Here is a 26665-nt window from a genome sequence, read left to right as displayed (position 1 = left end):
CTAGGAGCCTTCTTTAGCCCTAGGGGACTTACACATGCAACCCAGAAGAAGATGGTGTATTCCATGCGTAACCGGATTCATAAGGATACTTTTCACATTTACCCGGTGCTCAATACCTGATGACTCTGTTCACTGTAATTACTTGTCTAGATAAAATAAAATGACATAAAATAAAATAATAAAATAATAAAATAACATTTATATTTTATTTAAATCATTGTAATATCCTATCAATACAATCCTATCCTATCTAAAAAAAAAAATAACAATAGCCGCTATAATAAAATAATAAGTTGCAATAAATATTTTATGTTATATCGTATCTAGATCCTCCTTTGGGTTTCCTTTGCTGCCTGCTTGTAGGTGTGGTTCGTTGACCGATATTTGGATTTCTAGGACCTAAATTATTTTGTCTCATTGTATTATTTGCATTAATTGTCTCCATTGTTTGCTAAAAAAATAAGTATAAATTAATAAAACAAGGTAAATCGAATTTTTTTAAAAAACCATAAATTTACTCACCTCAATCCTTCTCATTGTAAAATCATAAGCATCATACGTATTAGCAACCAACAAAATTTCTGGGAATAATGCTTCGATGCGTTTCTCTGGAATTGTTGACGGCCAGAAATTTAATGAATTATCTGTCAAATAAACATACAACGGTTCCATTTCTTTTTGATTTTCTAAGGTTAAAAATCGTAACATGAATCTTTTTAAAGCTAAAGCAAATGCTTCTGCTGATATCATTTCTTTCGTTGTAGTTTGCTGCTCAAAATCTACAGATTTAATTATTGCGTTTCTCATCTCTGTTGAAAGTTGAGCTTTGTATTTATCATGAATATATTTAATTTTAAGATTAGCAACTTGCTCTTCAACGAATTCGTATAAAGCCACCAAGTGTTTAAGTCGTAAATCGATATTTAAGAATCTAGCGAATCCTTCGTGTGCATACAATGAAGACAATTTCATCCATCTTGAAACATAATCCTTAATAGATATCTCTCCATCTCCAACTGCTGTACGTTTAACAAAACATAGGAGAATTTCCAATGATGATAAAATTTCTGATGCGTTGTCAAGAGTTGATTCTTGCGGAAACATAAATGAACTAGAAATTCCAGTAACACCTAATAAATTCATTTTGTCGGCTGGGATTGGCTCTTGGGTTATTAAATTCTTTATATCACTAAGAATTCTCATACATCCTTGGAACAGTTCCATATGATATGGGAAAGGTTCTAAATATAACTGAGATTCCGGTTGAGTTTCTATGTGAACTTTTTCAAAAACCAGAATATTCGCCAATTCCGCTTCAATTTTTGTCAAATCATAAATAATATCTTGTCCTTTTGCAACTGCTAGATTTCTTTGACTATATGCTAGAATTTCGTCATCCCAATCAAAGTTTATGATATTTGCGGAACGAGCATGGTCAATACGCATAGATTGAAGGTAATATCCACTAGGTGTATTTGGTTTTGCTGGTTGTATTTTTGAAGTTGATGAAACTGTTTGTTCGACATTAAATGTTGGCTCATCTAAAAACTTGAGAGACCTGCAAGTTCCAGGTGGTATTGACATAACTTCCTCTAAAAATTTATTTTGTAAGTCAACTAAAAAATCTAAGATCGCACATAACAAGATTCCTGTATCCTTTGGTTCCATCAAACCAAAAACAACCGGAAGTTTATAAGCCATATTCGGTTTTTCTCTTGGAAGTTCATGACATTGATATCGTTTTACAAAAGGTAAGACTCTATTCCAACCTTCACTAAAGTCATCAAATGCGGTTTTTAGACCATTGAAAATTTCACGATTTTCACCTCCATTTGATTGATTCTCTATAAATTGTCTGAAAGACATGTCTCTTGCCTTCTGTCTTGCTAGCTGGTAACCGAGTTTTGAGTTTAAAACTTGAACAAATTTTACAATAGGCAAAAGATGTTTTAGCAATTCTAATTGTCCAGCATATTTGAAGAATATAGAGAGGAATGGATAATTGGTTCTGTTTTTTGCCAAATCACTCATATAATAAGCACGGAAACTTTCGAAGTTAACCAATCCAATCGATCTCCATAAAGCTGGTAAATTTTCTACTCGATATTGTTTATCCATGACTAAAGTTTGATTAATTTCACCTTCAATCACATTATTCTTTTGATTTTTAGCTAAAGCCGCGTTTAATTTCATACGATAATTAGTTGCTGTTTCAGTTATATTTCTAATTTGTGGTGCAATGTAATTTCTATGGAACTCTGTTTCCCAATTCTCGCGATCAGCAGATGATTTTATTTGTTGATTTGGCAACGGAGGCTTCTCCGTCATTGAAGAAATTAGAGAGTGGAACATTAACGCCAAATTCTGGTTTAAATTATAAATTTAATTAATTATTTTATGTCGAAAGACGAAACAAATAACAAGAAAAGCTTATAGTTTACCTCATCCGAACAATTAAGAAGATTCTTGAGAATTGCCCAATCACTTCGAATATGATCCATACAATACCTTTCAGCATCGGTAGCGTTTTGATTATTTTTTCTAAGAAAAGCAAGGGCAGGTTGAGGTGCAGATGCTCCAATAAGAGCGTGAACAATTAAATGTAGAATACGATATGATGTAGGTGGCAAAGATCTAACAGAATGAGTCAAAGTTTGATTAACCGGTTCTCCGATATATCCTGCTTGATCATTTGCCGATACTTGAGCAATTGGCTCAGTATCAATTCTAGTATTTCCTGCTGCAGGTTTATATGAAGTTCCACCGATAATACTTTTACAATTTGGACATGTGCTAGTAGTAACAGCTCCACCACAATTTGCGATTACATATTTCATACCACATTTACAAGCATATCTTGTAACTCCTTCTGCAGCAGCGACTGCATTTAACACTACCGATTCTGAATCTGAAGTACATGTTAAAATAAACAAGTTCTGGCAATCTTGTAGTCTATGCAAGTACATTGCTAGTTGAGATGAATTCGGTTCAACCGATGCATGAAATGCGATTATATGTGCAATGACAGATTTCAAAATCAAATCAGTATTATTAATTCTTGGATCATTAATTTGAAGTAAAGGTTGTCTATTTGACAAGATTTTTGTTGTAATTGTTTTAAATAATACTGGGAAGTTATTCATTCCAGCAAGTTCTTTGGTCACGAATTCAGATGATTGTGTTTCTGGATGTCGCCATTCTCTTGAAGCTCTTATTGCATGAAGACGTACAAAGAAAAGTCCAAATAAAGATAATTTAGCTGTTAGAGTAGTTTTTTTCTTAATGTTTTGTATAACTTCTTGGAATGGTGCCTTATTGCCTACACCATAAAAAATCATAAAGCCTTTTTCTAATTCATTATATTCAGGTAAATTACAGTATGGGTTAAAAGTCAAACGATTTTCTTTAATATCTTCCCAATTTAAAGTTCCGAGCCATGGTAAAATTCTTTTTTGAGCTTCACAAAATTTTCTGACATCATCAATTGAAAAATCTCTCTGCCGTAAATCTCTTAAAAAGTACATTTTGAGAGAATAAACCAAGGGGTGAGCGATATTCATGTAAGTATTAATTTGATCGATTACTTCACCACTATCAAAGTCGTCTTCTTCCATTTGAGTATATGCAATAGGTCTATTCTTATCTTCTTGAATAAAGCTATCCCAGAATCGACGAACGAATTCTTTAAGGAAGGCAATAGAAGTAATTTTCTGTAATGCTGGTCCTCCTTGTACATATAAAGCTTCAAGAGCATGTCCAAAGAAGGGCTCTAAGTTTTTTAATTCATCATTCATAAAGAACGCTTGTTCAATAACATCGCAACATAATGTAGCCATGTTTGTATCCAAATTGGTCAAACATTTATTGATAATATTTAACCGAGCGGATCGTCTTAAAGCATCTGCGGGGTTTGTAATTAATGTAAAGAATACATCTTCTTGTTCTGTATCTTCCTTAAGAAAGATCCTTTCGATGATTGCACCCATCAATGAAAAAGGTTCATCCGAGAATAATTTTTTGTACAGGCTTAATCGAACTTCTGATTCAATCGGAATCAATCCAAGACATCTCATGATAAATGATCTTCTTGGAATCAAATTTTTCTCATTTAACTCTAATCTATCTAGCTTATCAAGTACAGTGTTAACAAATTTTTCGGATAAGACTTCCTGTTTATCTGAACTTAATCCAAGTTGAACAATTTCTTTAATACTATCTAAAGGAATCGATTTCGATGCAACTAAATCGTTTACTATGCGCAACAATTGGAGAGCAGGCAAATTCTTTGCTCGTGTTATCTTACTACCAAGAGATAGTACTTTTGTGACATCATGCTGCCATCTATCAATAAAGTGAACATTTGCTGCACCTCCAAAATTACCAGGAATTCGCTGGAACATCATTTTTGTTATTTCCTTAACAAGATATTTCTCGAAACTTCCTCCGATAATACCAGTACCTCGAATTTCAATATTTTGAATTGTTGTTGGGGCCATTAGAGCTAGCTGTAATTGGGCTAAAACTTCGTTAGCATTTTTCCACCAATAAGTGTGAAGGAGTATTGGTTGATATACTTTGTCAGCACCAATAAGTAGTTTCAAGATTATCGATAACATTTTTGTATTTCTACTTCCACCATCATTTGATGCGACAACGGTAACAAAGTCATTAAAATATAACTCAGGAAACCGTTCAAGAGGCGAATCTCTTAATTGCGGAACTGATGTAAGAATATTGTTTTTAAAATTTTTCAAATGATCCTCAATTACCCAATCATAAAGTTCATTAGTTGCACTGTCAACTCTATCCTCATCCTGTTGTAATAATGCTATTTCTTCTTCATAATATCTTTTAAAATTATCAATTTGTTTCATAAAATATAATGAAAAAGGAAATTTAAGATCATATAAACTTCCTGCTGGCATAATATATCCATCAGGCTTTGGATTCGGTAAATCATCAATTTTAACAATTTTCTTATCCTTATAAATTTGTTGCCAAAATTCGAATAATTCTTCATCATTTTCAACGTGGAAAAATGTTTTAGTCGCTGATAGTCTTTCTAAAGCACATAAAATTTTAGCCATCGGTACTCTAATTAATGATCTAATATGTGCTTGAAGTGCTAAAGAAAATGAGGAGTATGGATATAAATTTTGTTTATTTGACGCAACTTTAAATTGCCAATCATCTGTTGACTTTTCTTCAATCCATTCAAGAATTCTTGCTTTAAGACATTCTATAAATTTTGGATAATCTAGTATTTTTTCGCTTAATGTCCTATATTTTAAATTTTAAAGATTATCAAAAAAAAAAATTATATATTTATTAAAGAATTAAAATTGATCACTAAATCAAATACTTACTTGATGTGATTAACTGATTTATCGGTTGATGGGTATTTCATACATAATAAACACCATAACATCTCTTGCTGTAAAATTTTCTCGAATCGATTAGTAGAATTGATAATTTCAGATAATGATCCATCCAAAAGATTTGATGTAGGAACGTCGTTTTTTGACAATGTTTCTATAGTCACTTGATTCCAACCACACATGAAATTAAAAGATACTGGAGTGGATTCTTGACCTCGATGAATATGAAGAATGATACATGCATGTTTCATAGGTTGATTCTTCTTCTTTGTTAGGAATTCACTTCGGAATTGTTCAATAATGGATTTAGCTAGCTTAATACATCCAGCATTAACGGTAGTTACATCGCATTGAAGGATCAGCATATCATCAGTGGACTCTAACCAGAAATGTTTTACCTACAAATATAGGTATATATTATAAGTTAATCTAAAATAAATTATATATGACCTTATATCATTCCTTCAACTTACCCTATTTGAAAGTTGAGCTTCAGTTTTAAAAGTTGACAATTTATCTATTTGACATCTTTTAAGTTCTTGCAAGCAAGAATTAACGTCCGTATTAATATTTGAGAATGTGTTAACAATTACTAAATTTCCACGCGGTTCTGCCGGCGATTTTTCTCGATTAAATAATGCGTCAAAATAATCATAAATACTATCGTGATGCTGTTGATGGAAATAAGTATGTTTCCATCGATTAATTTCATCATGTTCTAAAGCTGATCGTTCAGCTCTTATGACTCCATCAGAAGTTGCTACTGCAATTAAACATTCCTTGCATTTTTCTAAAATCTCCTCATCAGCAGCTTCAGAATTATTCTTTGTAATGTCAATCACTAAGCTTTGTAAGGTTTCATCTTTATCAAACCCAATGAATAGATCCCTCTGAGTGAATTTATTGCGTTGATTTAATTGATTAACTCCAACTATAGTTGTCATTTGTTTTACCCATCCGTCTAAATGTTGCACAAGGTCTTTTTGTCTATCATCAAGTATGTCACTAATCGACATTTTTTGTTTTTCGAATCGATTAAGTAGTGGAGGATCAGCTGAAGCCAAATTCTTCTCATCCATGACAAGAATACATTTGAAATTCGGTGAAACATAACTGGCAAATATGAATTAATATATTGTTTAATCTTAATTCGAAAACATAAACAAACTCTTTAATTAATTAATACGTAAAAAATCAACTTACAGCATAGGATTAGCGTAAGCTCCAAGTGCAACTCGTGTAAAGTATTTTGGATTTTCCTTGTCTCCCACTACGATATAATTTTGATTCCATAAATCGTAAAGACTCCCTATTAAGCAAAAATAAAATTTTATTTCTTTGAGTAAGAACTTCATGTCACAATTGAAATACTAATGAAATTAAGAAATTACCATAAATCATTTCCAAATCTGTTAAAATCAATGGTCCGCCCGCCTCTACACACATCTGGATAAAAGTAAATATATCAATATAAAACGTGTGCAAAAATAGATTGAACAAATAAATTTCTTTCAGATGATATATTATTTACCATGATTCTACTTAAAACACTGTAAGAATAATCATCTCGGTCATCAGGAAATTGTGATCCTAAAATTACAACGGGGGCAGTGTCCGGGTCTTTCCGTTTTAACTGATAAGTTAATAAATTTACGATCGAGTCACTTTTACCAATAACCATTAAATGACGTGCATTGGGATCATCTAAATTTGAATCGATCAATTTTTCAACAGGAATTTGTTTATAAAACCATGGTTTATGATTATTAAATGTCTTAAGTACGTTTCCAAAATATTTTTCGTATAATTTGTTATTTTCTGTTCCCCCAAAATTGCGAGCCAATGCCATTTGAATATTCTCTGGAGTCATTTCATCTAATGAAAGCCGTTTGACCAATGCGTAATAGTCACGAAGACCATGAAAGTTAGGCAAAGCTTGACCATTTTTTTCGTAATCCATATATGCTTTAGCTAAAGGTTCCAAAGCGCCTCTTTGTCCATAACCAATAACCCTTGTATTTAATAAGCGCTCAGCAGTATCAACTAAATCATCTAAACTAAATTGTGGCCTATAAAAAAAATATAAATGTTTATGTAAGAAATTCTTGCAAAATTTTTATAAATTATACTGATATAATAATACCTCTGAACGAGTAATGCGCGACTACTTTTACTATTATCTAGACGCCAATTAGATATTCCTATCACTGAAACAGTTGGTCCTGTGGCCGGATAGCTTGGCTCAAGTAGAGAATGAAGCACTTTTAATGGATTAAAAGGACTTGTTTCGGCCAAACCAACTAATAAAATAAATTCGGCCAACTTCAATTAAAAAAAACCAACAAAATAATGCAATAAAGATCGTAGAAAAATGAAAATTACCCTCATCAAGTAAAACAACACTAATAACAGGAAATTGATTGGAAGTCGTTTCTTGATATTTATTTGCCTTATCAAAAACTTTTATTATACCATCAGAAGTTGAAGATGAAGATCCTTGATGTGGAATTAAGTAAATCTGCGGTAGCTTTCTAAAATATTTATCATTTGAATCAGATCCACGTAAATTCGAACTAATAAGACGAATCGCCAAAGATTTTGAAGAGCCCGGAGCCCCTATAAGGAACAGGGGGATGCGTGTCAAAATGCATACAATCATAACCAAAACATTCTCTAGTAAAGCTTCATTATTGGCTGTATTAGGTGGACATTGCATTCTATTAATGTAATCCTCCTGTTCTTCGCGTATAATTCTAGCAAATGTGTTTTCTCCTATATAAGCTTTATGATTTTGTAATATTTGTCCCATTTCGCGACGATATTGTCTGCGTAAATTTTGATCATACAATCGAGAATGGTAACAGAGACTAAGTGCTAAAACATAAGATCTAGTCGTTATAGTTGGATTTCCAAGTGGTGGATATTTGTGACCCTTCTTGTAAGCAGGGCGATTTTCAAGAGAATTATAAAAGAATATCACTAACGTTATAGCTCGTTTAACATCACGTAAGCTAACACTATATGGTTCTTCAACTTTTCGAATAAATTTTTGAGAAGCAAATAAAAGTTCAGCAAATACAGGATGTCCTAATTTTTTTAATTCTTTTTCAACCATGATTTCAATATACTTTAATTCGTCTTTTGGTCTTAAAACACCATAGTCCCATACATAATCCAAAATTTGATCGGGAAGTGGTTTGACTTGATAAACAAGATTGCTCTGTTCTTCATACCTTTTCACCTTATTTGTCAAACCAGCTTCACTTTGAGTTCTTGTACGAATACGATATGGATTGCAGGCAGAGAATAGACGAATATTCGGATGTATAGGTTTGCCCTTAAGCATTCGATGAGATATTAAATCTGCAAGTAAACCTATATGATTGCAAGTATTGATCTCATCAAAGAATAACCAAATTTCTCCATTTTCTGCTTTTTTCAAAGCATCATTCATAAACCTCATAATAATTCCTTCATCAATTCCAGCATGAAGATTAAGAGCTAAGAATTGAACTTCGACCATCATAGCCAAATAGGCAATTAAGCTCGTCTATGTATGAAATGAAAATTGTTAATAACAGAGTAGACAAAAAAAATCAGATTAAAATGGATTTTTTTTACCTTGCCACACCCTGCTTCACCACAAACTATGACCGGAATGTTCGCACGTGCTCTCAGAAGAATTAAAGCCATCTTTATTAAATTATCACCAGACAAAGCATATTCAGGAAGTTCTAATGTTTCTGTCGATCTTCGCGCCAAATATTCCAACTTTACGAAGAGGGCATTTGCAGACATCGAATTATAATCTTCTAGTTCCCATTTTGTTTGATCACCAATTATTTGACTTTTTAGTAAAACCTTAACATTATCATAAACCTTTTTTCTGTCACGATATAAAGCTGAGATGGTATCTGGGGTTTGAGAATTGAAGAATACTATAAGATGATTTGAGTCATCCCATTGAACAATTGTACCAAGACGGGCATTTTCATCATCTGCAGTCAGAGATTCTAGTTGTGCTTCTTTGGTCTTAATCGATCTAGTCGCAAAATCTTTTGAAACATCTATTAAAGTTTTTACTATTAAAGTTCTAATATTAGTTTCTTTTACCATTAATTTAAGATTATCTACAGTAAAGAATTGACTTGATGATAATCGAACCAATTGATCAGCAAGCACATTAATAAATATTTCAACAAATCTAAATGAAGAAATATCTTCAGCATTTTTGTTAAAGAAATATTTTGCAATAAGATTTTGACAACGTTCTGGTGGTAATGGGTCTTTGATTGCCTTATCTGTCCGGAAAAGGATTTCTTTTGTATCTAACTCATTACGATCTAATAAACTTAAGTAATTACAAGCAACCTGCATTGGACTATTAATTTCTTGGGAAACCCTCAAATTTTTAATATTCCAAGACAAATGATTGGATACTAAGCATCCTGCCATGGGAAGAGAATTAAGTAAATGTTGTTCTGTTGTTGAAGCTATTTCAATAAATATATATGTAGGCGTTTCCGAAGGAGGCAAGCAAGCTATATCGACATTAGTAGAAACTATACCCAAAGTTAATAACTCAAACAAGAACATGTTAACATCTTCAGGATGGTCTGATGATACTATATTAATATGTAAGCTTTCTACGGCTCGGAGTTTACATTCTTTGAATTGACGTACAAGTCTACCGAACTCCATACCATCACTTATTAATAAGCTACGCGGAATTTTCTTTTTAGCGAAACTAGCTTCTTTAATCCATTCAGTTTTGCCTTGTCCTGATAAGTCGGAAGAAACACGTATAACATTCTGACATAATTCTCTATAAATTTTGCTCATTGTATCAATAATTAAACCATTGGTTGCATGAACATCCAATGAAAATTGATCTAAAATATGATGATGCATTCCGGATTCCCTACAACAAATAAGCGCCAAAAGATATTCCTTATCTTGATCATGTATTTCTCGCATTGATCTAATTTGATTAACTAAATTATATTGTAGTTCAAATTCCAATAATTCCAAATTTGCAATACAAAATAAGTGATTTTCATATCCATTTTTTGATGAATAAAAACTTCTTTTAATGAAAATAGTAAGTTCTTCCATTGTAGTTGAGGAAGTACATATTAGGAGTTGCCACGGTTCGGGATAAGTTCCATGATTAGCATACAATGACATAATAATGTTTGGGACTCTCGTTTTCTCAGTACAAGCCGCAACAAATAATTTTCCCTTTGTAACAATATCTGACATTACGCGTTGCCCGGCAGCTTTAAGTTTACGAGATTGTTTTGGGACGCCTCTAAAAACTCTTTCTAATTCATTTCCAATTTCGGTAAGAATATCAAGATAATTTTTGGACCCACGTAAAATTTTTTGTATATCTTTACGAGTTGACGGTAATTGGGCTTTATTGTTTACAAATCTGATCAATATTTTGCACTCTTCTTCATTATCCTTATCCAATTTTTCCGATGTGAAATAATCATAGAATGCTAAAATGTGGCGAGCGGGGAAGAATGTTAAATAATAACATCTTTGTTGTGCACGATCTACTATATTTTGCCTTAAATTTGTAAAAATTACAAACTCGTTAATTTCTTACAAAAAAGAATAAAAAAGAAATATTATTAAAATTTTTTAAAAAAAAGAAATTACCATTCTTTAAGTTCTTCCTTTAAAAGTTCCAGGTAATCTTTCATATTATCCGTTCCTTGTAATTTATTTTCAAACTTTCTATAACCAAAATGTCCCATTTGCATTAACATGGACACTATGTTAATTATTTCTTGTGCAATATCGACTTGGGCGACAAATTTATCCATAACATCTTTGGACATTTCTGCCTCTTTGTTATTTCCCATAACCGAATTTTTTGGTTTTGCAATCAAAAGAGCCCGACCACGTAAATCTAATATTTCGTTCAGATTATACTTCACATTAGATTTAGAGGGATAGTGTAAAAAAACTAAGCATTTGTCTTCTTTTTGGTCACGTGTAAATGTAAAAGTTCCGTTAAGTACAGCATTTTTAATCTTTTCCTTAGTAACTTCTCCACGATTTTGAATATTATTGTACATATTTTGCAGCGCCATATTGCTACTATTACATAATGCAATCTTTTCTCCTAAGGTATGGTTCTTCTTAATGACATTTAATAGTTCTTTCAACAAATCAGAAATAGCTTCCATATTTTTATTCATAAGAGGAAATAAAAATTGTTTAACTTGGATGAGTGATGAAACAGTGTCCTCTTGAATCAATCTTTCATCCGAATGATCATCCACACCATTAATCAGATTTTTAATATCATGTTCAGCAATTTTCTTTAAGAAACTCAAAAATTCTTCAGCGCATGACAACTCTTTTATCAATTTCCAACAATCTTGATTGACATTAGAAAGATTCCTATCAAGGTAATCGAAAAAATTATTTATTTGCCCAAGTTTCATGGAATCATCTTTTAAAATACGAATTGCTTTTGATAACCAATCATCTTCACTATGTGGTACTTTGAAAATTTCCATTTCCACGACCTTTTCTAACTCCTCAAGTTTTTGAACCCAATGTGGAATTTTTGAAAGATAATCAAGAGTCTGCACAAATCTTTGGCTTTTAGAGATTTTATAGCCTTCCATTAAATCAAGTTCTGCATTAACATCTGTAACGTTTTTCCAAAGCAAAGATGCTTCTGAACATTTGAGTTTTTCCCAATCCTTAAGTTGTTTACACATGGCATTATATTTTTCAAAAACGGTTGGAATTAATTTTTGTGCTATGTATTCCACTTTTATTGCGGCAGCGTCTTCATGGATACAAAAATCGAAGATATTTCGAAAAGTTCGAGATCGATTAAATTTGTAGCAATTTCTTGCACTGTCCAAAGTTTTCTCATGGAATACCCAATGATCTGATGACAGCACTTGTTTCACCTCTATTTTATTTAAATTTTGAAGATGTTGTTTTACATCTCGAATATAATCAGCTACATCTGTTACTTTCTCGATCGGACAAAATCCGTTATAAAACTTGGTGAGTACATCGAGTTGAGTTTGATAATTATTACAAATCTTTCTAAGTTTTGCAATTTCATCTCGAGAAACAATTACATCTAGCAATGCTTTCTTTTTAGCAACAGCCGCATCTAAATGACGAAATAAATATTCGTCATTGTATTCTAAAATTTGTTGTAATAATTGGATATCAATAGTTTTTTCAAGAAGCAATCCAGCAAGTTCGTTAATATATGTTTTAGTATTTTTAACAAATGGATTTGAATGAAGTTTTGCGACGCTTCCATTAGCGCGTAATATAATATTCCAAAAGTTACTAGCCTTTAAAGTATTCAAATAATGTTCTGATGCGCTGGATGCAGCCGATTGGTTTTGCAATCTAGTCATAATATGGTACAAAATATCTTCGCTCATCCTAACGATTTATTAATAACATTAATAACAATAAAAAAAAATATTAAAGCATTAGCATATTTAAGAACAAAAAATCATTATAAAAAACTTACGTGTTTGGAACGTTTAGAGTCTTGGTTGTTTTGCAATCGCAAATAATGCGTATCTTGTTTAACAGCTGATCATGAGTTTGTTGAGTAGACTTATTTAATATGTCTTTTACCATCTCTAAAAATAATACTTTAACATTATCTTGCTTTATTTGTACTATTAATGTTGTTGCAGCAAAGATTCGATCTTCTGAACAATTCTTCACTCTATCCACAGCAATTTCTGTTAAATCTCGCCAAATATTAATCCTTTTGCCAAGCAAAGGATGCATAAGTTCTAATTGTTGAAATACCGAAAAAATAAAATTGCTCTCATTTGACGATTTTTTATTGTTTGTGTTTGTATCAAGTTTGAGTAAAAGATTTTTAAACCAAATTACACAAATTTTTGGTATCTTTTTTTCTTTGGTATCTGAAAAATCACTATGGAACCAATCATCCAAAATTTCTGGAAATATATTTAATAATTCTAAAGTATGTGACTGAGATATTAACTCTAATGATTGAATTACATCATCTCTGCGCCAATTCAGACTATTGTCATGAAGTAACTTTTTAATAGCATTGATGTTTTCGTATGTCCACTTTCTATTTGGACTTTCAAGTAAAAATATAACTTGATCTCGGAAAATTTCAGAGACACGGTCTCGATAATCTTTTGGAAGTCTTTTAAAGTGGTATTCCAAGGCTACAGCTTCACCACGAGAAATATTCGCTCGAACTCGTTCGGCAAAACATTTAGAAACTCTTTCGTCAAACATATTATTATGTAAAAGAACATCATCCCAAAGTTTAAAAAGAGAATCCATATTATGACATAATTGAATCAACCACTAAAAAAAAAAATTATTAACCATTTTCATAAAATTTCGAAATTAATACACTTAAAAATATTTTAAATTTTACCTTGGCAAGTTTAACGTAAGTTTCAAATTCAATACTATTAATACTAGGTCTAATAATCATTTCAGCTTCTTTTATAAACTTCGCTAACAAATTTTCATTAGAATATTTTAGAGCTCTTAAGTGTTCAATGAAATTACAATTAGGATCGACTTCAGAAGCAATTGTAAAAATAATGAGCCAATCAAATTTCATCTGAAAGGCATTATTCTGGACTAAAGACGTAATAGCAGTATACATATGGCCTTTGGCGTCTGAAGGTAAATCTTCTAATTTATATCCATGTAGCGCCTTGAGCAATAATGCAGATGGAAACTGATCTGGTAACTCATAAAACGCGCCTTGCCTTGGAATAAAATAACCTAAAAGGAGACATAAGAAAAGTCGTTTTTCTCTTGATCTATCATCGACACGGTTTATAATGAATTTGAGATTTAACGCGCGGATCGTAAGTTCCTTGTAATGAGTTAGCAAGTGTTGATATTCCATAACTCTATCTTTAAGGTTATTGTCTTTGATAGTATTATAAATATAATCCACAAAAGCATAATCACGTATATTGTTGCCGTATATGCGATATTTTTCGGAGAAACTATGATTATTTTTCCACATGTCAAATTGATCATGCCTCCCAATGTCTAACGTGCGATTGTCTTCTTTACCATTTCCTTCAAACGCAATTTCTTCTTTTTTCCCACGAAGATTATAAAAAGTATATCTATTTATATGAATAGCGTATTTATACTGAATATCGTTGAAATTTAATAGCGAAATAGTAACTGGCTCAGATCGCCAATATGTTGGATTTTGAGGAAATGGTTGTTGAAGCTTTACAATTGGTTTTTCCCACGATCCTAATTCTTTTCCATCACCGAGAACCACAGGATATCCATTTTTTTCAATGCCTTCTGGTAAATGAACGTGAAAAATAACTCTGATTTCATCAATGTTTTCATCAACTTCTTCGTCATCTTTATTACTACCAAATTTAAGTACGCCAGACACTCCAGCAGACACTCCAGATACAAATCTATTAATCATGCCACTATTACTATTAGATTGCAATTCCTTTTTCCGGTAACCTTCATATAAAGACTCTCGTTCTCCGTTATTATCTGTAAGAGGACCGTATGTATTTGAGCTATTGAAACTGCCAGGCATAGACGTACGATGTGAACCTTGGCTATTATTATCAGGGATAGTGGGACCTTTTGGATAGCGAGGAATATCATATGCTGATCCTCGATAAGACCCAGAATTCTTGCTGCTAACATGTTCCCATGAGTTAGGATCTACATGAAATTGTCTAGGATCAACACGGTTGCCTTCTTGAGAATTTGCCCATCCAAAATCTTTATGTTCATTAATATTGTTCCTTTGTTCAAGATTAACACGATTTTCTTGAGAATTTGACCGCTCAATATGCCTATCGGAATTATTTCTTGATGAAAAATTATAGTCATTATAACTATTATCATTTTCACTATCATCAGTTTCTTCTTCGTCAGTTTTTTCACCGTCAGACCCTTTATTCATAGTCTTACCGCTTCTTTTATCATGCTTTAAAATTGGCGTCTTTAAAAACAAGTCAAATTCTTCGTCCGTAATTCTTTTTATGTCATTATCAGGAGAATCAGGATTATCGCCTCCCGCAGGCCCTTTTGTATTGTGTGGTTGTCTCATAGAACTTATATTAAAGAGTTGTTGTTTTTCCTCGGGATTTCGCTCTCCTCCCTTATTAGACGATTTATTTTCTTTCATTTCATGTTCAGATCGATTGTGATCATCTGGCTTTCCCGAAGAACGTGTATTAGGTGTATTAAAGGGATCTGGTTGTTCTTTTTTCTCAAAGTTCGTGGAATCTCGTTCTCTTCTCTTATTAGGCGATTTCATTTGATCTTTCTTAATTTCATGTTCAGATTTTTTTAAGTCATCATCTGGATTTCCTGTACTATGCGGTTGTCCCGTAGAACTTGTATTAAAGGGATCTGGTTGTTCAAAGTTCGTGGAATCTCGTTCTCTTCTCTTATTAGGCGATTTCATTTGATCTTTCTTAATTTCATGTTCAGATTTTTTTAAGTCATCATCTGGATTTCCTGTACTATGCGGTTGTCCCGTAGAACTTGTATTAAAGGGATCTGGTTGTTCAAAGTTTGTGGAATCTCGTTCTCTTCTCTTATTAGGCGATTTCATTTGATCTTTCTTCATTTCATGTTCAGATTTTTTTAAGTCATCATCTGGATTTCCTGTACTATGCGGCTGTCCCGTAGAACGTGTATTAAAGGGATCTGGTTGTTCTTTTTTCTCAAAGTTCGTGGAGTCTCGTTCTCTTCTCTTATTAGGCGATTTCATTTGATCTTTCTTCATTTCATGTTCAGATTTTTTTAAGTCATCATCTGGATTTCCTGTACTACGCGAACGTGTATTAAAGGGATCTGGTTGTTCTTTTTTCTCAAAGTTCGTGGAGTCTCGTTCTCCTCCCTTATTAGACGATTTCTTTTGATCTTTCATTTCATGTTCAGATTTTTTTAAGTCAGGATTTTCATCGTCTCGGGTTTCTGTTGACCTTCTTGTACTATGCGATTGTCCCACGGAGCCTGTATTAAGTTCATCATCAAAAACCATGGGTTTTCCATCTTCTCTCGTATTAGACGATTTCTTTTGATCATGTTCAGGTTTCGTAGAGCTCGTAGTATTATCGAGAACCCGTTCATTATTACCGAAATTCATGGGTTTTCTGTTTCCTTCAGTATTATACGATTTCTTTATATCATGTTCAGTTTTTATCAATTCAGGATTGTCATCGTCTTGGATTTCTGTTGACCTTTCAGTACTATGAGATTGTCCCACAGAACCTGTATCTTTAAGTTCATCATCAAAAACCATGGGTTTTTCATCTTCTCTCGTATTAGACGATTTCTTTTGGTCATGTTCAGGGTGCGATCGTTTCGTAGAGCTCGCAGTATTGTTGAAAACCTGTTCATTATTACCGAAATTCATGGGTTTTCTGTTTCCTTCCGTATTAGATTTCTTTATATCATGGTCAGTTTTTATAAATTCAGGATTGTCATCGTCTTGGATTTCTGTTGACCTTTCAGTACTATGAGATTGTCCCACAGAACCTGTATCTTTAAGTTCATCATCAAAAACCATGGGTTTTTCATCTTCTCTCGTATTAGACGATTTCTTTTGGTCATGTTCAGGGTGCGATCGTTTCGTAGAGCTCGCAGTATTGTTGAAAACCTGTTCATTATTACCGAAATTCATGGGTTTTCTGTTTCCTTCCGTATTAGATTTCTTTATATCATGGTCAGTTTTTATAAATTCAGGATTGTCATCGTCTTGGATTTCTGTTGACCTTTCAGTACTATGAGATTGTCCCACAGAACCTGTATCTTTAAGTTCATCATCAAAAACCATGGGTTTTTCATCTTCTCTCGTATTAGACGATTTCTTTTGGTCATGTTCAGGGTGCGATCGTTTCGTAGAGCTCGCAGTATTGTTGAAAACCTGTTCATTATTACCGAAATTCATGGGTTTTCTGTTTCCTTCCGTATTAGATTTCTTTATATCATGGTCAGTTTTTATAAATTCAGGATTGTCATCGTCTTGGATTTCTGTTGACCTTTCAGTACTATGAGATTGTCCCACAGAACCTGTATCTTTAAGTTCATCATCAAAAACCATGGGGTTTTCATCTTCTCTCGTATTAGACGATTTCTTTTGATCATGTTCAGAATGCGATCGTTTCGTAGAGCTCGCAGTATTGTCGAGAACCTGTTCATTATTACCGAAATTCATGGGTTTTCTGTTTCCTTCCGTATTATACGATTTCTTTATATCATGGTCAGTTTTTATAAATTCAGGATTGTCATCGTCTTGGATTTCTGTTGACCTTTCAGTACTATGAGATTGTCCCACAGAACCTGTATTAAGTTCATCAAAATTCATGGGGTTTCTGCCTTCTTCCGTATTAGAAGATTTCTCTTGGCTAATTATACCATGATCAGATTTCATCAATTCAGAATTGTCATCATCTTGTTTAGTAGAGCCCGTCGTATTACCAAGATTCAAGGGAAGTTCCTGTTCAAAATCATCTAAATCTCTGGATCCTCTTTCGTTATTAAGCTGGGTATTATTAAAACTAACCGTTTCATTTAGTTCTTCCTGAGATTTCTCTTCAGGTCTTTGAAAGTTGTTAGGAATTTGGGTTGAATTATTATTTTTAGATTTGAACAAATTTAAATTTTCGTTATCTTTCAACTGTTTCTCAATGGTTGGAATATTAGGATTAACAGGGTTAAATTCTTCATCGTTGCGGAATTTATTTGAATTATCATTTTCATGAGATTCCAACCGTTCATCATTTGTTGAATTATTAGGTTTGTCACTTTCTATTACTTCAACTTTAAAAGAAATGCTCTCGTCCAAATTATTTATGATTATAACCTCATCTTGAGGAGTAACAGGGGATACACTGGATTCAATAAACTCTTCTTCAATATTTTCCTCTTCAGTAGGATTAACATTTGGTTGTTCATTTAAATTGGAGGGGTTAACCTGCTCGGATAAATCATTTCCAGTTTTATTTTCATGTACATTGTTGTGAATTATGACATTTTTTGTTTCTTCATCGTTGTCTTTAGAGGAATCTTTGTCAGTCATTACTTTAGTGATTAATACAACATTTTCTTCAGCGTCTGAATGCGAAACTTGTACGGGTGAATCCTTGTCCGACAAATCTTCGCTATCAGAAGTGGTCATAGTCACTTCGACTTTTCCAGTCTCAGAACTTTCAACTGAATCCATTCCTAAAAATTAACTCGTTAGTAAAAAAAAAAAGTAAAATTTATTTATCTTAAAAAAAATCAGATGTTTAGTAGAAAAATATATATAAAAAATATATATATCATTAAAAGTAAAAAAACCGCATAAACTATGCGACTTTTTTTTTAAGAAATGAAAAAAAAAGTATTATTAATGAGAGTATATATATGAGAGTCGGACGTTTTACGTAAAAAAATCCGACTAACCCGTTATCAATTATCAAGATATGGAATTTTTCGTAAAAAAAAATAATCGTATATTGTAAACTATATTCTATCGTTACAATTTTTTTTTTTATATGCAGTGATCAACCTATCATATCGATGACAAAAAATATCTAGTCATAATTTCTCGTAAATGGTTTTGTTTCCCAAAAAGGAAATTCTTTAGTTGGTAGGGATTACGCTTAGCTAGAATAATTTTGGGTAAATAAGTTACAAATATAGAATTTTCATTCAAATATTTGGGTCCCAAACTGTCAAATTTACAATAATAAAGTTGCGGAGACATAAAACTTACAAGTTATAGGTTACAAGTTACAACCCCATTCAGTAAATCAATACGGTATTACAGAAAATACAGATGTACGAAATTTTACGGAGATGTTCTACTTTTCACTCCGCGGGCTTTTTGAAATTTGGGCTTAACTTACCTCTTTTATCTTATGTAAAGGATGTAAAGGATGCACAGGCTGAAATTTTGAATTGGTTAGTACTTATTAAATTAATTAGTTTTAGTTGAATTTAAAAACTAACTGATATTAGATAAATAGAATCCAAATTACACGTGCAACTTATGTAAATATTGATGATTAATAGGTTGAAGGTTGATAAAAAAAGAATTTGTATCGTAGTATTGTTATGAAGATGAAAAATAGTAGATTTCCCAAGCACCGGCTTGTACAACTAACTTCCAATGCATCACCTCCTTAACGTTAATCATATTAAAAGTTGTAAATATTAGACTTTCAAAACAAAACAGGGTGATACGTTATTGATTGAATATGTGCATTTTTTGGGGTCTGATCTTTCAATCTTTCATGTGACCTTAAATGTTTATTGATCATCTGCTGGCTTGATTGAAAATTTTAAGATACTACGCGAATATGGATGATGAAATAGAATTTCATAAGGAAAATTCCTTTACTTCCTATTCATCCACTTCTTCTACGAAAAGTTCAAGTCCCATTAATATTCCGTCACGTCCTTCACGTCCCGTTTCTCCATTTCTTCATATATCAAAAATGTCTTTACGTAGTGGTACTCCTTCACCACCTACAGAATCTTCTTCCGCTGACTATAGCTCATCGAAACAATCTATACCTGAAATTACTTTCTCAAATGATGTTTCACCTGAAATGGAAAGACAGGATTCAGTATTTTATCAATCATTAGTAATTAAAATCAGTCAGCCTGTAGGTAGTATGTCCATTTCACCATCAAGTCGTGATATCGTGTTGGCGACGTATGTATTTTAAGAATAATAGTTCAATTTATTAATTTATTTTTTTATTATATGAATTTCATTTTTTACAAACTTCACGTCTGTAATTTCAGTCGTAAAGGACTTTCTATCATTGATCTTGAAAATCCATATCTAGCTCCACGAGAACTTCATCATTTGACCAAATGGGAAGTGGCTGATGTACAATGGAATCCCCATCTATCTTGTGATAATTGGGTCGCTTCTACAGTAAGTTTATTTATACTTCGCATCGTTTATCATTTCAAATCTTTTTTTTAAGATTAATTCTCAACAATTATAATTAATTAATCATAACAGTCTAATCAAAAAGCACTTATTTGGAATTTATCATCGGCCATTCAACATGAGCATATTCTTCACGCTCATAATCGTGCCATAAGTGATATCAATTGGCATCCTTTTAATTCAAATATGTTGGCTACATGTTCTGTTGACACTTATGTACACTTATGGGATTTAAAATCGCCAAAAAAACCAGCAAAGTCGTTTTGTGCTTGGATAGGTTAGTGTTAATTTTTGTGCGTTCCAGTATTTAACCTATCGTAATCATTACTAATCCTGTTTAAATGTGTAAAAGCTGGTGCAACACAAGTCAAGTTTAATAAAAAGAATGAATTTATATTAGCATCTGCTCACGGCAAAGACTTATATATATGGGATACTAGGGTAAAGATTTAAAGTTGTTTTTTAATAACAATTTTCTTTAATACTAAAGTCTATTTTTTATGCATGTTTTAAAAGAAAGGATCACTTCCTATAACTAAAATTAGCGCGCACACAACTAAAATCTACGGAATTGATTGGAGTAGATCGAATGCTGACAATATAATAACTTGTAGTCTGGATCAATCAGTGAAGGTCTGTTAAACTGTCACATCACATTTCGAACAACAAAAGTCTGATAATGGTCTGAAATTTTAATAATTTTAATGTATTTATTTGTACAGTTCTGGAATATTCAAGAACTCGATACCTGTCAGGGTGTTATACATACAAATTCTCCTGTTTGGCGCGCAAGGCATACAGTAAGTATTGTAATTTCTTAATTCCTTATAATAAGTATTTTATTAAATTGATTGTAATTTATTTATACTAGCCAGTTGGTAACGGCATTCTAATAATGCCTCAACGTTCAGAAAAAAATTTATATCTTTGGAACAAAGAAAATCTTCAAACCCGTATACATGCTTTTGTAGGGCATCACGATGTAGTTAAAGAATTTGTTTGGAGAGTTAAAAGTGATGGGGACCCAACAATTGGTATGATAGCTTTTTTTTTTAAAAAAAAAAAAAATATTAATAATTATTAACCTAATAATTTCTCTTTATATAGATAACAGAGAATTTCAGTTAATTACATGGTCTAAAGATAAAACCCTGCGATTTTGGCCGATAAATGATGAATTATTGAAGGTAATTCTTTAATATCTATATTATAAAATGATTTAATTTTGATTAATAAAAATTAAATTATATTAAAAGGAAATTGGACATGAAAGAGGAAGATCCATAAATCCAACAGATCAGGTTAAGCAAACTGGAAAATCAACATCCACATTTCGTGATCTACCAATGAATAATCATTCGATCTCTCCTACTTTGTCAACATCAACATCCTATCCCCCTCTTCGTATTATTTCAGGAAGTCGCGCAATCACAAATATCCCTTTTCGCCCTTCTGGAGCTTCAGCTGGAGGGGGAAATATCAAGGGTTATATGGTAGCAGCTGGGATGTTGCGACGTTCTTTATTGTGGATGCAGAATGTAAAAATGGTTAAACCTAGTGGAGAGATTGGAAACACTGAATATATTCCGCCAAATACGCATGAGGAAATGGCTGGTGTTGCACAAAAATTTTCCAATGTCGAATTTGAAAAAGTAACCATTCAGTATAATTTATTTTATATTGTTTATGATTTGAAAACTCAAGATTTTATTTTTATTAATAGCTCGATATACAAGGCAAATATTGTACAATAAGCTTACACGGTAGCAGACATGCTTTCATACGTATTAATGTAACATTTCCTCCACAATATCCCAATAAGGTTCTACCGATTTTTGATATACAAAAAACTGGAATGATATCTATATATAATAGAACTCGCATGCTAAAATGTTTAAAGGATATAGCCCGTTCATGTGTATCTCAAAATAGGCCTTGCCTGGAAGCTTGTATTCGTTATTTACTTGGAGAACATACTCAGGAAGATGGTCAAGAGCGTTATGGAAAAGATGATTCAGATGATGAGAATTACATAAATGCTACAAGAAGAACATCTTATGACAAAAACTTGAATTATATCCTTGGGGATAAGGAAGATTATAATGTTCCTTTTCCAAAATTATGTGGAACAAAATTTAATGCTTCAGGTAATTTAATATCTCAGTTATTTAATTAATTTTATTGCAATTAAGCCTTTTTTTTCAATTTTAGGAAAACTTGTATGTTTCTTTTCAAGTCTACGATCTCCTGATGCAAGTAATAATACTAGAAATAATGAAAAAACTAGCTATACATATACTCACCCTAGGTCATATGATTCTTGGGAACAATACAGGATGATTTCACAGTTGCCAAGACCAATTACACATTATGGGAGAGACGATGATGACTCGTATAATGAAGTAGATGATGACTCCAATGCTTTACTGTCTTTCCATTCATATCTAATGGTATTTAGAGTAATCCTTATAATCGTTCATTTTATTTTATTTTATTTTATTTTAACTATTTTAACTGAATGATTCAAATACTTTTATCAGAGTGATTTACAAGATAATGCTAATCCATCCAATAATAGTCTTGCATTATTTCAATCGACAAAATGGGATAGATATACTGTCCACATGTATGATTTCTCGGAATGGATGCCAATTAGTCAAAAACTGGCAAAGGAATATATGTTAGTAATATATAATATTTTTGAAACAATAACTCAAAAAGTTCTCATTATTTTTTACATAATTTTAGTCTTCATGGAGATGATCCAGTTGAGATTTGTAAATATAATGCTCAAGTAGCAGCGGACAATAATCGACCAGATCTGAAACAAGTCTGGTTACTTGCATCTTTAATTCTTGGTCAATCTGGTCCCACTAAATTTAGAAATTCTTTATCTAGTGATGAGATTATATTAACAGGAGTTTATCAAAAACATGCAAGCAAAAGGAAAGAAATTGGAAGCGAATATGATTCATTTATGAGCAAAGCATTTCATGGACTTTTTGAAAAGTTTAATTTGGGATTCCATCCATTTGGAAGAAGTCTTGTAAAAGATCTGTACGTTAAAAATTTTTTTTTTACGTATATATATTATTTTAATAAATATGCTATAATATAGCTCATAACTAAATTTACCGCAATATAGGCTTAATCATTTTTCTTCAGTAGGTGATATACAAACAGCAGCAATGCTGTCATGTGTTTTTAGACAACCTTTCCCTCCACATCGAAAGGACAATAGAGCAAATGAATTTCAACTTTTAGTAGGTATTATATTATTTACTTATGGTTTATTTACTATTAAAAATTTACATAGATTGCTTTTTATTTAGACATCAGGATTAGTAGTTGGTAATAATATATCCAGTAATACGGACTATTTCAATTATTATTATCGTTATCCAGAAAAACAAAATCCCTATCATTATGGCTTCCCTTCAATTTCCGGAATAACATTTGGTGAATCATGTAATTCATCAAAAAGTTCCTATACAGAAATGGTTAACTATGTTACAAACGGATATGGAGCAAATCCTTATGGGATTACTCCTCCGACTCCATCTGGTTATCCATATGGACAATCGGAAGGGTCCGGTATTACAGTTCCTCATACTTCACACCATCATAGAAGATCAACTTTTGGTGGCACTTCAAAAGAATCAAACTTATTTCCTTCGAGCATTTCAGCGTCGCCACCAAGAACTCCAAAGAAAGGTAGTCCAGCCACTGGTGGTCTCAACAATAGATTGGATGGATGGGTAGGACACGAAAAACCTGGCGAAATTTCTGATGAAAAATCTTGTGATTTAATCTTTTCATTTTATTCAGATGATTTCGATGATGAAAAAAGGTAAAAAAATTTAACTAATTTAAAGAATTTAGAACTTTTTTTGGTTACCTTAATAATTTTTTTTTTTAATTTTAATAAAGGCCAATTCCAGTTAGTTTATTAGATGATCAAATAGAAACAAATGTAAGATATGAACAATTACGCCTTGCTTATGCAGAATTATTATACCATTGGGGATTATTTGAAGCAAGGGCAGAGCTTTTAAAATTTATGAAATTTGTAAGAACTACAGTTGGTAGCCCTATTGGAGAACTACAAGAACCTTTAGGTATATAAAATATGTATTTTTAAAGATTAGCTATTATTTTCATTATCATGTTTTCTTATTATTTATTTATTTTTTTAGAAATTGATATACATTGTTCACAATGTCATTCTGAACTAAAGGGTGCTAAATATTGTGTTAGTTGTCGTAACAAAAAGAACGCAGAGATCGAATCAAAGGGTGCAACGTTTGTTAATCGTCTTAGCAGCAACAAGCACAGAGAAGAAAGTGATTATCTTAGAAGAGCTGGCATAAAATGTTCTATCTGTAATCGGATTGTTAGAGGTATTTCATTTATTTATTATATATATCATGTTGATTTAAATATTTTATATAGTAATATTATTTTTGTTTTACTAATTACTAATAATTTACTAATTATTAATAATAGGGTTATCAAATTTCTGTATGTCTTGTTCCCATGGAGGACATACAAAACATATTCACGAATGGTTTGAAGGAAATAATGAATGTCCAACAGGTTGTGGATGTCAATGTAAAATACGAAATTGCAATTTTTAGAAGATTGTAAATAGATTTTTTTTTTTTTGTACATTATATTAATTAAATTTTGTTATAAATTGTATATAAATATTCAAAATCGCGAATATATTTTATTCCCACTGATGTAATTTATCGACTATTTAAGTTACTGCATATATTCAATAACTGTGTTATTACGTTATTATGCAGACGTAGCTTTAGTTAATATATAGTATTTTCTCCGTAAAATTTAATATATATGTTACATTTAATTTAAATTATGTAATGCGATAAAAATATCAGATAATTTATGCAACAGTAATTTATTTATACCTTAATCTAAAAAATATCAAACAGCATATCCTATTTGGCCGCATAATAATAATACCTTTTTTATTAAATAAATTCATTTATAATGACACGATTGACAAGATTTGCAACGAAGTATAAATATAACATGACAAAAACGACCCACAAAAATATAATAATTTCATATGATTATTCGTAAAATTCATTTGTAATACGAATTCGGGATCGTTTTAACGAAGATTTTCGTAAATGAAAAAATGTACAAGTATGTATTGTATATATCGGTAAAAGAAAATCTATTCTACACTGATGATAATCGAATTAAAAATTCTCTAATTAAATATAACAAAAAAAAAAAAAAGAAAATATGAATTAATTATTATAAAAATTACAAGAATTCATCATTTTTTTTCCCATAAAAAAAAACTCCATGTTTACGTTAGAAATTCCAACAAAAATATTTTTTTCATCATATTTGAGCATATTAACAATATGTTTATTATCATTCATAGGAATCACTTTAATAAAACCAACAACAAAAAAACATTATATAACATTAATAATAATATCAATAATATTTATATCCATTCCACTAAAATATGGAAAACAAATTTCATGTATGTATAATTTACCAATACCAGTAACAATAATTGGATTTTTTTATAAAATGTTGATTTGGATTAAAAAATGTAAACAGAATAGTAAAGATAAACCACCATTCTTTTGGACATTATTCTATTGGAGAAGAAATAATAATTTATCAAATAAAAAATTAGGAATAATAACAAAAAATAATATCAAACAAAAATTAAAACCTTATTTAACTCACAAATTATTGAAATTATACATTATGATGATATTTCATGAATTATTCATTTATTTTTTAGTAACATTTCCACCATCCATAATACCAGATAGACCATATCCACTTAGAATAATTGATTATTTATTATTAAACAAAGCATCATTTATCGCCAATCCTTATACATTAATTTATTGTTATATATATGCAGGATTCCTTGCTCATAATATGAATTATGTATATAACAAAATTCTTGTGGCGGCTACAGTAATATTATGGATTATAGAGAATAATTTTCTCTTTAATGATCCTATAATTAATTCAAAAGTTAATATAATTAAAAATTACTTAATATCTTTATTATTTGATACATCACCATTATTTAATCATCCTTACTTTTCAACATCACCATCAGATTTCTGGGGAAGAAGATGGCATCAATTATTACGGGAATGTTTTATTGAATTAGGATATTTACCAATTAGTTCATTACTTACCAATAATAATAAAACTTTAGGTCATATAATGGGATCATTTGCAAGTTTTATACTTAGTGGAATATTTCATGAATATATAATAATTTCATTATTTGGTAAAATTACTGGTGAGCATT

At 31.4% G+C, this 26665-nt stretch overlaps 2 protein-coding genes across 2 annotated transcripts; one reads left to right on the top strand and one right to left on the bottom strand.

The window, feature by feature from the left end:
- Positions 1–172: 172 nt before the first annotated feature.
- Positions 173–18640, bottom strand: OCT59_019953 (uncharacterized protein). Its single transcript, XM_066143869.1, has 15 exons — positions 14299–18640; positions 13810–14001; positions 12907–13736; positions 11046–12815; positions 9000–10953; positions 7761–8928; positions 7522–7678; positions 6910–7447; positions 6770–6824; positions 6582–6687; positions 5852–6491; positions 5367–5776; positions 2442–5280; positions 523–2364; positions 173–451 (listed from the first exon to the last, which is right to left on the bottom strand). Exons 1-15 carry the CDS (start codon positions 18613–18615, stop codon positions 308–310), a joined length of 16962 nt encoding a protein of 5653 aa, XP_066005577.1. The 5' UTR covers positions 18616–18640; the 3' UTR covers positions 173–307.
- Positions 18641–19738: 1098 nt separating this feature from the next.
- Positions 19739–24980, top strand: OCT59_019952 (uncharacterized protein; the record flags this gene model as incomplete). Its single annotated transcript, XM_025317492.2, has 18 exons — positions 19739–20097; positions 20190–20325; positions 20416–20620; positions 20696–20784; positions 20860–20976; positions 21066–21143; positions 21215–21377; positions 21451–21530; positions 21600–21995; positions 22067–22490; positions 22555–22793; positions 22884–23023; positions 23092–23400; positions 23489–23606; positions 23676–24193; positions 24274–24461; positions 24540–24743; positions 24850–24980. 18 exons carry the CDS (start codon positions 19739–19741, stop codon positions 24978–24980), a joined length of 3894 nt encoding a protein of 1297 aa, XP_025178207.2.
- Between the last annotated feature and the right edge of the window lie 1685 nt (positions 24981–26665).

The sequence above is a fragment of the Rhizophagus irregularis genome, chromosome 29 (assembly GCF_026210795.1).
Source record: "Rhizophagus irregularis chromosome 29, complete sequence".
NCBI lineage: Eukaryota > Fungi > Glomeromycota > Glomeromycetes > Glomerales > Glomeraceae > Rhizophagus > Rhizophagus irregularis.
Note: the sequence above shows the minus strand (reverse complement) of the source record. Positions and strands in the feature narration are given on the sequence as shown.

What these genes read in the sequence shown, in the direction of transcription:
- OCT59_019953 (XM_066143869.1), bottom strand. Translation starts at nt 18,615, where the DNA reads ATGGATTCAGTTGAAAGTTCTGAGACTGGAAAAGTCGAAGTGACTATG. An exon ending in CGCGCATTACTCGTTCAGAG is followed by an intron (nt 7,448 to 7,521) that starts GTATTATTATAT and finishes TTTTTTTTATAG; the next exon opens with GCCACAATTTAGTTTAGATG. An exon ending in AGATTTGGAAATGATTTATG is followed by an intron (nt 6,688 to 6,769) that starts GTAATTTCTTAA and finishes TTTGCTTAATAG; the next exon opens with GGAGTCTTTACGATTTATGG.